At 40.9% G+C, this 14664-nt stretch overlaps 1 protein-coding gene across 4 annotated transcripts in view; it reads left to right on the plus strand.

The window, feature by feature from the left end:
- ARHGEF25 (Rho guanine nucleotide exchange factor 25) overlaps positions 1-12261 on the plus strand; it is a 248073-nt gene extending 235812 nt beyond the window's left edge. For 2 of the 4 annotated variants that reach the window (XM_075591563.1, XM_075591565.1), the window contains 2 exons: positions 3499-3591; positions 8110-12261. In XM_075591563.1, coding sequence (XP_075447678.1) covers positions 3499-3591; positions 8110-8214 — 198 coding nt within the window. In that variant the 3' untranslated portion in view covers positions 8215-12261. The remainder of the gene's footprint in view (positions 1-3498; positions 3592-8109) is intronic. The other 2 variants (XM_075591564.1, XM_075591566.1) reach the window with 1 other exon arrangement.
- The last annotated feature ends 2403 nt before the right edge of the window (positions 12262-14664 follow it).

Consider the following 14664-nt stretch of genomic DNA (forward strand, 5'->3'; position numbering starts at 1 on the left):
TAAGTAGCAAGTGGCAAATTATTCCCCCACTGCAACATGCTTAGTGTAGTCTCATAGCCAGCATATAGGAATACTAGGTTTACTGCCTCTGGGATTATACACTGGACTCGGCCTTATATATTGGGGCACTGAAAAAATGACACCGTTTTTATTAATAACCATTTAAAAAATCCCAACATAGACTGATTTTCCATCTTCAAATTACAGGTAAAATAAACAATTTTGCGGATGGGGGTGGACTCAGGCCATTCCAAATGAATGTCACGGGTTGGTCACTGTGCCCTCTACTTCAGTAGTTAATGACCTCTGATGAATCTACAGTTTTTAAAAGTAAAAATTACTGTTGGCAACATCACTGCAGATGAGTCAGTGAAGCTGGGGAATACTGTCATAACGTGCTATTCTCTTTACTTGCTGCCTTTTGTTGTCAGTGACCATGATGTCCGCTCAAAAAGTTCCAAGACATTAAAGGTCAATATTTACTGAACCAAGTGCTTCTAGTGTTAAAACTAGAGCACTATCGTTCCAGGAGACTCCTGGATTTCAGATTTAGAATGAAAAACGACTCTTTAGAAAAACATAAAAGAAAGTAAACGCAACAAGATATATATATATATATACATATATATATATATATATATATATACATGTAGAGGTATCAGTACCGTGTTAGCTGAGCTTCAATAATCAAAAAATAAATCGATGATACCGTTCTGTGGCTAATGAAATGCTTTTATTTGTGCATTTCTCTGACTCTGGCCATAAGATGAACGATCTGAGGGTTGCCATACTCAAAGGTAATCTTAAAACACCGAAAGAGAGACGGTTGCATGAATACAAATTTATGCAACTGTTCGGGACACTTAACGGTGGCCTAAACAGAGATCGACATTTTATGAGTCATTACTGACACAAGTGAACTCTCTTCCCATGAGCGCTAAAGACCATGTCTGTACATACTGTGTTATATGTTTGCACACACAGCTGTCTCTTACACATACCAATACTCCTTGTTTTTCCATCCCTATACACCAATAGGGACCAGATAGTATCCACACACACTTTTAGTTATGCCACTATCTCCCACATTTCCACACCTACCCACACCATTTTTATTAACTCCCACTCCACACACCCCTTTTGCAAAGCACTGTATACACTGTGGGCTCTCCATTCATTTATATTCACACAGATACACACACACACACACAAACACTCTTACATCACTTTCTTTCAGGAACCATTTAACACCTCTAGCCAGAAATCTCATCCACACCAGGGGAAGGACAAGCACAGATAACATTCCAAGAGACACTGTTTTTAAGTATTCCCTTTGCTTGCTTCATTCATTGTAACATCGCCGGAAGAAGAGATCAGTGTATCTCGAAAGCTCGCACAAATAAAAGCATTTCGTTAGCCACAGAACGGTATCATCTATTTATTTTTTGATTATATATATATATATATATATATATATATATATATATAATGTTTGTGTGTAATGGGTACTCCCTGTGAATACAGACGCTACTACTGCTGTGTATACCTGTATGGCTCTCAGGAGCCTAAGCCTCCGCTCGGGGAGCCTGGGGTACATACATATAACAATCTCGTGGTGCAACGCCTCCACCTGGGAGGGATCCCAACGGAGTGGGAGGAGGCCCTCACAGGAAACAATCACGGTAAGCACACGGTTGTAAAACAGGACAGGCTTTACTACATATATGCGCATAACTTATACCAATCACATTCAATGTTAGCACTGCATTAGGATATAACGTAATCCCCACACCCACCACGTGTACCCCCACACCGTGTCCACAGTATAACCCGCCTTGTCCCGTGGTCAGCGCTGCCACTATGTGCGAGTACTCGTGTTTGCACGTGCGTAACGTTACCTGCCCAGTGCGACGCCACCTGGGCGTTAAAGGGTCTTCGCAAAGGATCCGACGACCTTCCTAGCGATGTCCGGTTCCTCCGGGGAGATGATCGGTCAGGGCGGTCCACCCTTGGTACAGTCCCTCTCTCTCTAAGGAGTAGGCTTGATCCCAAGCCTCCGGATGGGAAACGCAGCATCCGCTGTGTCCCTAACTAGCACTGTAATAGTAAGTGGCAGGGTCCCTAACCTGGGGCCTGTCCCTGAAGCAATACAACCTACTGGGTGGCTCAGGGCTAACTGGGGCCTAGAGGAGCTGCTGGCCTAGTGCAGGAGTCACTCACTCCTGCACCCTCACCTCCTTCCCCTAGCCTCTCCTGGCTCCGACGAACGTGCTTCTCAGCCCCGCGAAATGTATCTATTCCCTCTGCAGGGAGATCCTACAGCCCTATTGTCTCCCTGGCGTCACGTAGGGTCCCCTAAGGCTCATGGGACTTGTAGTCCCTGCTTAGAGCCCTCCTCTGGTTGGCTAGGCTGCCCGCGCGATCACTGCGCATGCGCAAGCACTCTAGTGGCTGCCACCTCTACCTCCCGCACTGCGCATGCGCAAAGGACAATATGGCGACGCCCTGCATTGTCGGGCCGCCGCGGAGTCTCCGGCGCACAGGAGCGCTCCCTGCTTGGCCCCCACCCTCCAAAAACTCTGGCGTTTCTGCCGCTTGGCGCCGGCAGCACTCACCATCGCTCTCGGGCAGAGGTAACGAGGAGGGGGGTGTCGCCGAGCAGAGGGGGACCCGGCTACATATATATATACTGTGTATATATATATGTATGTGTAATAGTACCTGGATTGGAGTCTGGCAGGAAGGAGACAGCACACAAGCATGAGATATCCAAACGATTGTATTGTGGTAAGTGGCACACACAGCCGACGTTTCGGTCCTCACAGAGGGACCTTTCTCAAGGCAGTGAAACGTTGGCTGTGTGTGCCAATCGCCACAATACATTCTTTTGGATATCTCATGCTTATGTGCTGTCTCTTTTCTGCCGGACTCCAATCCAGTTAATATTACTTATGCTATACTTATGGGATGAGCACCAACCTTTACTATAGCCTGTGGGAGTGCCAACTGCTCTATATAATATAGAGGGACGGTGGGCCTGTTAGTGTATTATTTATCCCTGTAAATAAACCCCATATAGAGAAAAGAGAAAGCGAGAGATCTCCCTGAGGAAGGTCCTGTGTTTAGGACCGAAACATTGGACTAAGATGTACCACTTTTCACCATACAACTATGTTGACTATATGTAGTCAACATAGTTGTATGGTGAAAAGTGGTACATTTTAGCCCAATGTTTCGGTTCTAAACACAGGACCTTCCTCAGGGAAATCTCTCTCTTTCTCTCTCTCTTTTCTCTATATGGGGTTTATTTACAGGGATAAATAATACACTAACAGGCCCACCGTACCTTTAGGTCAAAACAAAATCATAAAATAAACTCCTACTCCTCTTAGGAGATAACTACACATTCAGCTTTAACCCTTACTACCTGGATGGACAGCTAAGCTGGTTACCACCTCAAAACAGTTTTTTAAGTGTTTCACTTATCTGTTACTCCAGGGTTTGGAGCAGACATCCCCGCTTCAACACGGTCTCGCATCCTTCCTTCCTAGGGGAGCTCAGCCCCTTGAGAGCTCAGAGAATCTCGCCTCTGTAAGTCCAATGTTAACGACAGGACATTCCCACTTCAGCATGGTCTCTCGTCCTTCCTTCTTCCTGGTATTAACAACCCAGGCAGTCCCAACAGGCTCCGCGATCACCGTCCAGCGAGCCTAGGGTGCTGTTCCAGCTTCCACAGCTGGGGAGAACTCATCTCTGTCCACACAACAGTCTCTCTCAGCATTGCAGCTCTGTGTCTGTCTTAAAACACTTCCTTGTTCATTCAAACTCCATGAGCAATCAGGAGTTCAGCTTGTTTAATTTGCCAGCAGCTGTTGATGGCTTCTCTAGGGAGATTAACTCTCTGTGCGTTGGAAAGTCCCATAGCACAGTGATGGTATCACAATATATATATATATATATATATATATATATATATATATATATATAACAAACAGAAAAAGAAAGCAGCGCCTCTGCTTATGGTTAATCCAGTGTATATGTGTAAACTTACTATAAATAATATTATATTTACACAGTGTTAACTAATTATATTGAATGACTTAAATATTTAAATCTAACACAAATCTATATAAAACCTATAAACCATATAAAGAATAATACATATAACTAAATAACAACATGTATAGGAAAAAGCATAAAAGTGGTAAACCAGTCCTCAAAATAAGTCCAAAGAAATTGTGGGTGCTGGTGTAGAGGGTCTCCGGCTGCTCTCAATATGGACAAACCACGTCCACAGGGAATCTAAAAGGAAAAAAGGAGGAGAGAGCGCACGCCCATAGCGTAAAATTGTACACAGCATTACCTGCCCTGGATACCCGCTGGGACGTCGATCCTGTATATTGCAAGATTGGGACTGCCCCAAGATGATGCAGCACTAACCGGATGGTGGTGATTATATCACGCAATGCTTGATTTTATTGTACTTTTGTAAGTGCATTTTTTACCCCCTCCTCCACTTCCCCTCATTAAATATACAATTTTACGCTATGGGCGTGCGCTCTCTCCTCCTTTTTTCTATATATATATATATATATATATATATATATATATATATATATATATATATATATATACACATATATACACATATATATACACATAAATATATACACACACACACACATTTTAAGTTATGGTGGGTGAAGGGTTCCCAGGCAAAAGGTGACACGGTGTGCTCGTTTGCATGTCATTTCCCATAATCCCTTGCTGCAGTGGAAGCACTGTATACTAGGTGATAATGGTGAAAGACAGGGTTGCAGACCTGTCTAAGACATGTGAATGTGCTCACAAGTGATCTTTTTATTTGCTATATATACAGTGTATAATGGATTGGTGATAGATACTAAAAGGGTCAGTGACGCTCATGGGCTGGAATTTTTTAATAATCTCTTTAGTTTCTTTTTATGGAAGCTGCATTAATCTGTCCCATTCCCCAGGGTCTACAAACAGTATGTCACACTACTGCAGAGGAGATATGCCTGGGCTATTGCCAAGTAATTCCCAAGGCTTCCCCACTAGTCCCCTAATCTTTGAAAAGCAGCAAAAGACCTGATCTCTCCACATTCCTGCTCTGTAAGACATTAATGAGTTTTTCAATAGATAGCAATACCCTTACATATAATATGAATAAAAAGAAAATGATAATTTATTTATGTTATAGTGCTGTTAGTGTACACAGCGCTATACATACAATTCTCATTAAATGTCAGTAAGAACTCTGTAATAGCACGAGCGAGACTGACACAGAAAGGGTTACCATCACAACAAATACACTATAAACGTCCCTCTCATGCAAAGAACGGGCTCTGCCTCCGATGAAGCCGATTGGCGAAACGCGCTTATTACAAAGGAATAAAGGTTATGTTTTAACATTGTTAAAGGAAGGCTTTTCTCTCTGTTTTGGGGGGCGGGGGGTTACCTTCTCTTCATTAGTTTGTATCCCCCATTCTTCTTTTTCTATATTTTTTTTATACACGTTGTGGAGCAAGACCTCTTGAATTTCACTATAACCATGCCACAAATCACATGATTCAAGGTGACTTATTTTTGACCCTTGACCCCTTTAAGTTCAGTCTTCACATTTTTTACATTTAAAATTGACACAAATTGCTTGATTGGTGAAATTTTTAAATAAATAGAGGATTCCCAAGAGAATGTGTATCAAGGCAAATAATAGTGCAATTCTGGGGCAACAAATTAATCCACCCCCACCCCCCCTCAAAAAGTGTGTGTGTGTGTGTGTGTGTGTGTGTGTGTATATATATATATATATATATATATGCAAATACAACTGTATGCTCATCTGCATGTCTTAGGCAGGTCTGCAACCCCGCCTTTCCCCATTATCACCCAGCATACAGCACTTCCACTGCAGCAAGGGATTCTGGGAAATGACATGCAAATGAGCACACAGTGTCACTTTTTGCCTCAAAAAACATTTTTAACATGGTTCCCTATAGGCTTAAGCTTGCTGCATGGTCACAGCTTTGAGCACAGCCAGGGTTAAGGTGCATACCCAGAAAACCACCCACAGACAGCTGTTTCGACCTTGATGGGTCTCATCAGTGTGGGGTTGATTTTAACTGGATATGCATGAGAGGCTATGGGATAGGCTATACCTAGCAAGCAGCAAGCTTAAGCCTATAGGGAACCATGTTAAAAATGATTTTTGAGGCAAAAAGTGACACTGTGCTCATTTGCATGTCATTTCCCAGAATCCCTTGCTGCAGTGGAAGTGCTGTATGCTGGGTGATAATGGGGGAAGGTGGGGTTGCAGACCTGCCTAAGACATGCAGATGAGCATACAGTTGTATTTGCATATTTGCTTTCCTGTGGAGGGTTTTTGTCACTTTTTTTTACTCACCATAACTTAACTCAGTATTATGGTTTTTACTCACCATAACTTAACTCAGTATTATGGTTTAGCCTATCCCATAGCCTCTCTTGCATTCCCAGTAAGATCAACCCCACACTGATGAGACCCATCAAGGTCGAAACAGCTGTCTGTGGGTGATTTTCTGGGTATGCACTTTAACCCTGGCTGTGCTCAAAGCTGTGACCATGCAGCAAGCTTAAGCCTATAGGGAACCATGTTAAAAATGGTTATTGAGGCAAAAAGTGACACAGTGTGCTCATTTGCATGTCATTTCCCAGAATCCCTTGCTGCAGTGGAAGTGCTGTATGCTGGGTGATAATGGGGAAAGGCGGGGTTGCAGACCTGCCTAAGACATGCAGATGAGCATACAGTTATATTTGCATATATATATATATATTAAAAAAAATTTTTAATCCTATTGGAATCAATCAATCAGATTTTTTCTTTGATACGGCTGGTACAATTTATTTTCCCCTAGAATTGCCTCGATACATATAACCTCCCACCCAGTTTTTTTCACTCCTGGTGGGTCAAAGTTGCCCAATATCATAATAATAATAGTTTGTTCTTGTATAGCGCTGCTAGTCTTACGTAGCGCTTTACAGAGACATTTTTGCAGACACAGTCCCTGCCCCGTGGAGCTTACAATCTATGTTTTCTGGTGCCTGAGGCACAGGGAGATAAAGTGACTTGCCCAAGGTCACAAGGAGCTGACACCAGGAATTGAACCAGGTTCCCCTACAGCAGAGGGATTTAAAGCATCATTCCCTGTTTCAAAAAAATATATATTTTTATAAACCTGAACTGTGGTCCTCCCAACCTCCGTGGAACTTGATTCATGAGATTTTGCCATTTTCTGTTCCAGTGTGATATATAAATTAAAAAATATGGCTTCAGGTCACCAATAGAAAGGAGCAATGTCTTCTTCTGATGATGTTGCAGCTTTCTATTGAATGCCTGAGCAAGGATGACACTAGCAGCCATATTGTGTCCACTGGGTACTAAAATAATGTAGTATTCTGCCCAATAGAGGAACTACTGTAGTTATATAATCGGGAACTGGGGAATGGCGGATCATCTCCAAAGAACTCTCAACAGGTATTAAATCAGGCATGGTGCTTTTCCATAAGACCTCTTCTGGTGCTGAAAGACACATGACTGCCCATTGTACAAGAATGGCTCTTATAGAATAGCACTGCTTATTAACTATGGCCAAAAGTCTTCAAAGCTAAAAATTAGATTAAACCATTAATGCCATCTAAAATGTGTGCGTTTTTAGTATTATGTGGCGTCATGTGTTAGAAAAAAAACTTATTATGGCCATAGGGGTCATCCATTAGGGTGTTAAGGCTTTTTACGGGCCACAAGAGCAACGCTGGCCCTAGTGGCCATCTCGTATCCACCAAACAGCTATTCTTGTCTGGTGGATACAAGGGCCCATATCACATGAACCTGGGATCCTCAAAGGTTGGATGATCATAATTCAGCCCCGGGTTCGAATACTAAAAAATAGAAAAACACAAGCAGCACAGCTCTTTGCTTTTAAGTCAAATCTATTGATTGCATTTCCATTGTAGTGGTGGTGTTGAGTTTTTAGGTAGCAATGATAGAACCGGATAACTAAGAAGTGTGTTCTTATGTTTCTAAGACCGACTTTAATATCTCTTCCACAGAAATTAAGCATCGCAGGCCGTGAATTACCCGGCTATGTATCACCCGCAGGTGAAGTCTGCCTACCTACTCCCAGGCTGGCCAAACTGGATGAGGATGAACTGTGAACTCTGGCCCCGTGTACAGGATTTACTTTTGTAACCACTCCTGGAGAAAGAGGTGCAGGATCTGACTTTGGTCTGAGACCATTGAAGAGACTAGGCTCATGCTCCTGTGCTTGGAATGTGCTAAATATATGAGAGAAACACTCAACTTTTTGCCTTTCCACACCCAACAATCTGATTTTTTTTTCATAGACTTCCAGTGACATGCTTTGAAGTTTGCTCTTTATTGAGCAACATTTATTTGATGACTTGCTTATAATTATCCTATCAATTCCAAATGCAACTTGGGTGACTTCATAGCACTCTATGGTCATTAGTTCATAACTACGAAGATTGGTTCCAGACATGACACTAGAGAGCCAGAAGGAAGATGCTCTAATGGAGCAAAAATGGAAGTTCAGTTTTTCCATTGAGTAAGGATGGGTAATTAAAAAAATGTATTTGCTAATGCCAAGATTGATATACAGTAAGACTGCAAAACAAAGTAAAACATTTCACCCACTTTATCTTCTGAAAAATAGAGAGAGAGGAGTTTGTGTCTTGAAATTAGGTAATTTATATATATTTTCATAGCTTTCTACTCGCTATCACATATCAGAACTACATAAATGATAGTGGAAATGGGGCAATAATAATAGAAGGATGAAGACCTGGCCAATATATGAGACTTCAAAAATATTGTCATTTCCCACAATTACCCAGATTACATTTTAAAACAAGTCACGGTATCATTGTCACTGAAAGAACAAAGATGAATACAGTTTCAAGACGTGCGTTTTTCACTTGGTCTTTTTTCTTTCATTGTGCAATGTGGGTGAAATGTGTGTCATAATCTATTGTTTCAGCCATTCAGTGCATGATGAAACTGCAAGGCAGCAAAGCAAAGTGTTTTTGAACCCTAAAGAACTGATCTATTTTTGAAAAAAAAAGGACTTGTTTAGATGATAACCTGAGTTAGGACCAGAATTCTTGGAGGTTATTTATCCTAATCTTGATGAACATCCATGATTTGTTGGATATGGGCACTTTTCACTCTACAATTCCTCTCGGAACTACAACCAAGTGACTTGAAGGAGAACGGAAGGATTTTGAGCCGATATTTTTAATGAAGAAATAAGCTTTGTCTTGAGATATATATATACACAATGCCACAGCCTAAAGAGAACGTAAGCAGCAGTTCTAATAACCCAGCAAGTTGATCTGTGTTATAAACAATCATTTTGCATGTCTGCCTCTCACAACTTGTAGGTGGACATGTCTCCAAAATAACCCATGAATGAATCTTGAGTGTCTAGAGGTCACTAGAGAAAATACTAATATGCACTACAGGGCCCACTTAAGAGGCCTGTTTGCCGCTTGAAATGCACAGTGCAGATATGGTGGACCACAGATCTCTTCACTGTTACTATGCTACAGAAACGTGATATTCAGTGAACCATAGGTTCCTTCTCTCTTTGTGTTGAATGTCACACTATGGTGGAGGGGCAGCCTGTTGTTTACACTTTGCTCTGTTCTTCAGCTTTCTTTAATCGTGCGACATGAGTGTGTTTCAGTGTATTGGAAGTGCAATAATGTGAAACTTGTCATAATTACACCTGCTACTCCATTTTAAACATTTTCTTTCCTTATTTATGATGTGTTTAATAGCTTTTAAAATTGAGTCCCAAAAGCCATATTTCAAACAGCAGAATACCAAATAGCAGGGAACATGAAATCTATACTTTTATAGCCAGGATTATATGTGTAACAGAGGGAAAGTACTGCAGCGTATCCAATGATGCAGAGGTGTAAAGAAAAAGAAAAATCAGTGAATGTACTCTGCTGAACATCCCAACATCTACGTTACCACTCACGACAACTTTAAAGGTTGCTGAGTAAGTAGCACAACTTTGAGCTGTATGGATTGTGGGAACCCAAACTAAGGTAATTTCCTAGGTTAGGGTGTACAATGGAACCTGACTCGAGAATCTTCACCCGTTCCTACTGACCTATAAATTGTAAATGCCACAAAAGGCTTGCAGAGATCAGTATAGTGAAAAGGAAATTGTTCATACAATGGCTCATCATTAAATATACCATTCATGAAAACTACTTTGATGCTGGCTATCAACATAGAATGTCCAAACGTGTGAGTTCCACATTCTTTTTTCATGGTTTATGCGGAGAACATTCTAACCCAGCTACAGTAATTAGAACAGCTTGCAGACTCATGTCAAACTTACTACAGTATGTATATGTACAAATCTGATGACATTTGTGTGCTTAAAATACATTTAGATACACAGTAGTGTAACAAAACTGCAGGAATCGCATAATACTTGTGGCCATCTCTCCATTATTCTGTCATACAAAGATATTCCTGAAGTGTGCAAGACAGTGGTTTTCAGCCGGGGTTCCACGAGCACCCCTCGGGTTCAGCGGCCGCCAGGGGGGAAAACTGGGACAACTCTCTTATGGTGACCCAGGTGCGAGTTGGGGTTCTCTAGCCAAAAATAGGTCGAAAACCATTGGTGTAAGATGTTAGTTTAACAACTATTAAATAAATGAACTGGATGACAGAGTTGTCATTTGGATTCATACCAGGTTGGCCAACTGCAAAGCTAGGTTTACTCCTTTTAATACAATTGCATATTGATTGTGTGCAACCCACATCATACTATTTTTCAGGGAGTACACCCAAGAAATCTGGTAACTACATGGGTTTGGGTTCCTGCAAATGTCAGAGTCACAGAGTTAGTGGCAATACATCTTTAATTACAGTAGATCCACAAATACTATTTTGTTTACATAATACAATTCATATTGCTAGATTACATGGTGGTGATGATGAAAATGACTGCTACTATCTAAAGAAATCTATATCATAAAATTAGTTAATAGGTCTCGAGCTTTAACCGCATTAACTAACCCTCAATAGCAATTTAGTGTGGGATAATGGCATTGAATTGAATATTGTAATGTACACTAAATTGCTGCTGCTGTTTAATAAATGTAGTCAATAAGGCCTTAATTTGATATGCTAATTCCTCAATTTCTATGATTGCTCAGAGCAAAATGATGTCTTTGCTACAGAGTATTAGTATTTGGAATTATCTTCATTGTTATCCAGAACGCAGCTTTTTCCCTTGGTTTTTAAAGCCCTTTTTAAGAATAAGTTTGAAGCCTTACCCTGGCTGTGCTTTTACCTTTCCTGTTTTAAAGATGGGATTATTTTTGGATCTTTGTTGTATGTTTCAGAGACATGTTTTAATCAAGTCTTTGTGCACAGCGTGGGGTTAAGTGCCCTGATGTCTTCTTTAGATGAACGAGTGAGATGTTGTTATTAGAATCAGTGAGAGAGTTCTATCCCTTATTATAGTAGAGGATGAGAGGTATGTGTTTTGAATTATTTATGAGAGGGAATAAGGAGATTTCTCTGACTTCCCTGTGGGAGTGTTGTATGTCTACGTGCCAAGGTGAGATGAAGTGACGGTTTATGTGTGGGAGCTACATGGCCATAATGTCTTTGTGTGAAATGGTGAGAGGTACAGGTATGTGTCCTTCATGTCTCCAATGAGGGGATAAAGAGGGACACATTCCTGATTTCTCTGTGGGGTACATGTGAGCCAGGTATACCTGATATCTTTTTGTGAGGCTGATACTGTATTTATATGTTATGTTTATTGTCTCTGGGATATGTAATGTTATGTGCCAATGATGTCCTTGGGCAGTGATATATGTATTCCTGATGTGTGGGATTGATTGAGTTGTATGTGCTTGGGATATTTCTGTGGAATGGCGTGAGGTATGTGTCCCTGATGTGTGAAGGTTCTAAACAGACATGTATTTTTGATGTCTCTGTAATTTGCATGTATTCGTGAAGCCTCTGTTGATTGTAATGAGATATGTGTTCTATATGTCTATGTGTGATGATTGAGGGGTATGTGTTCTGGGAGTATTTGTGTATCGTTGTGTTGCAAGTACGCGTCTGAAGTTAAAAAAAAGATGCAAAAAATGATGCACAGCACAATACTTAGTAGTACAACAGAGTAATTTGTGGTGTCACTGCACTGTCACCTCACTGTTCTTTTGAAGCGTTTGTGGAAGCCACAGGGTGTTTAAGCATTCAATTCACACAGAGTACAATAGGAAGACCACTTTTGTACTGAGAATCACACAGTAGCACACATAGGGAGCCCGCCAAATATTGTTGTTTCCTTCTATAACCTGGCTCTCCTCTTGTCGTTTTGGAGGCTGGTCAGTGTATAATAATCTTGTATATGCATGTTTTATGGAATACTTTCGGATCTCGGCACTAAGTTGTACAATATAAAGTGGAGGATTCTATGTGGGAAGGGACAGCGGGGGGGAAAACTGAAACATTTGAAGTTTTTGTATACTAATAAAGCTTTTGGTATATCAAAGGTAAGCTTTTATTTAATGTTTTTGGTCTTACTCATGCACACAGAATGTCAGCTTTCAGCTCATGCACACACATTTTTACAGGTGCCTCCTCTTTTAAGTACACACATAAATAGGCATCTCATCTTAAATATGGACGGACAGAAGAGGTCCCTCAGGACCCCAAGATGCACATAAATACATATCTTAATGATGGACAGAAAAGGTTCCCCAAAGCTCATAGACATAGAGATTTTCTCAATATTCATATGCTAAGACAGAAGTGGTCCTATCAAACGTTGCTGTCAGAGATTGAAGAGGATCTCAGTACTCATATGCACAGAAAGTCCTACTAGGAACAGGTAAAAGGCTTCCCTTTGCTACTAAACACAAACGATGACTCTCCTATGCACAGGTAAAAGAGGTTCTCATATTGCTTATCTACACCTAAAAATGTTAATTTACGTTTTTCAGTGTAGAGGTCGGCTCCCTTTTTAACTTTCAGACAGACAGGTCAGCTCCATTTTTAACTTTATTTTAGGAGATACTTTACCTCCCCATACCTCAAATACACAAATTGAAGAATTCTCCCCCAATACCAAGCAGTGTTCTGTCACTCAAGGTGGACATTTTAATATATAATCTATTCGTGATACTATGACGCTCCTTATGTTTAGAGAACAGAGACTAAATTGTCATGATGCGCTCTGCAAGTTTCTACTGATATCTCTTTTATCTCCATTCACCACTGGAGATTAACTACTACTGTTGGGATATGGTATTAATTTTCAGAGGCTTTAAATGACAGTGATTCTGTCAAAAGAGACGTTTTCATACTTATTATCTTTACAAATTCAAACTACATTGTCAGAAGTGAGCATCGTTCTCCCATTTACGATTGATTGCTGCTTTAAATACGAGTTAACAAGTAACATGTTATCAGACACCAGTTTGTGGCAAAATGTAGACTGTAGAATGCGGGCTGTGCAAACTGGGGGGCATGAGATTTTCTGAGGGGGGGGGGGGGCGCAACACTTATAGAGGCCCGCACTCTGTAAGTTCCCTTACCTTGTCTCCGGCGGCTTCTGTTGACGCGTCACCATGGCAACGTCAAATGACGCTGCGGGGTCACATGATGTAGCGTTGCATGGCAACATGACGTCACATGACATCAGAACGCTGGAGGAAGGGTGGGGGGGGGTGTTAGAGCAGGTTCGGAGATCAGGCAAGGGAAAAATTTTGTGCACCCCTTACTTACAGTACTGAAAATCCTTGATAGATCAAAGATCTTATCCCACCAACAAATATTTGTATAACAGTGAAGCTGTATCCAAATCCTGAACCTAAAAGGTAGTCCTAAATTTTCCTCCGATATTTACTGCACACAAACTTTTTGTTCATGTACTATACATACATATGTATGTATGTACAGTTGTGTGAAAAAGAAAGTACACCCTCTTTGAATTCTATGGTTTTACATATCAGGACATAATAACTATCTGTTCCTTAGCAGGTCTTAAAATTAGGTAAATACAACCTCAGATGAACAACAACACATGACATATTACACCGATTTATTTAACAAAAATAAAGCCAAAATGGAGAAGCCATGTGTGAAAAACTAAATATACCTTATGATTCAAGAGCTTGTAGAACCTTTAGCAGCAATAACTTGAAGTAATCGTTTTCTGTATGACTTTATCAGTCTCTCACATCATTGTGAAGGAATTTTGGCCCACTGTTCTTCACAACGTTGCTTCAGTTCAATGAGGTTTGTGGGCATTTGTTTATGCACAGCTCTCTTAAGGTCCAGCCACAGCATTTCAATCGGGTTGAGGTCTGGACTTTGACTGGGCCATTGCAACACCTTGATTCTTTTCTTTTTCAGCCATTCTGTTGTAGATTTGCTGGTGTGCTTGGGATCATTGTCCTGTTGCATGACCCAATTTCGGCCAAGCTGTCGGACAGATGGCCTCACATTTGACTCTAGAATACTTTGGTATACAGAGGAGTTCATGGACGGCTCAATGACTGCAAGGTTTCCAGGTCCTGTGGCTACAAAACAAGCCCAAA

Source organism: Ascaphus truei, chromosome 3 (genome assembly GCF_040206685.1).
Source record: "Ascaphus truei isolate aAscTru1 chromosome 3, aAscTru1.hap1, whole genome shotgun sequence".
NCBI classification, from domain to species: Eukaryota; Metazoa; Chordata; class Amphibia; order Anura; family Ascaphidae; genus Ascaphus; species Ascaphus truei.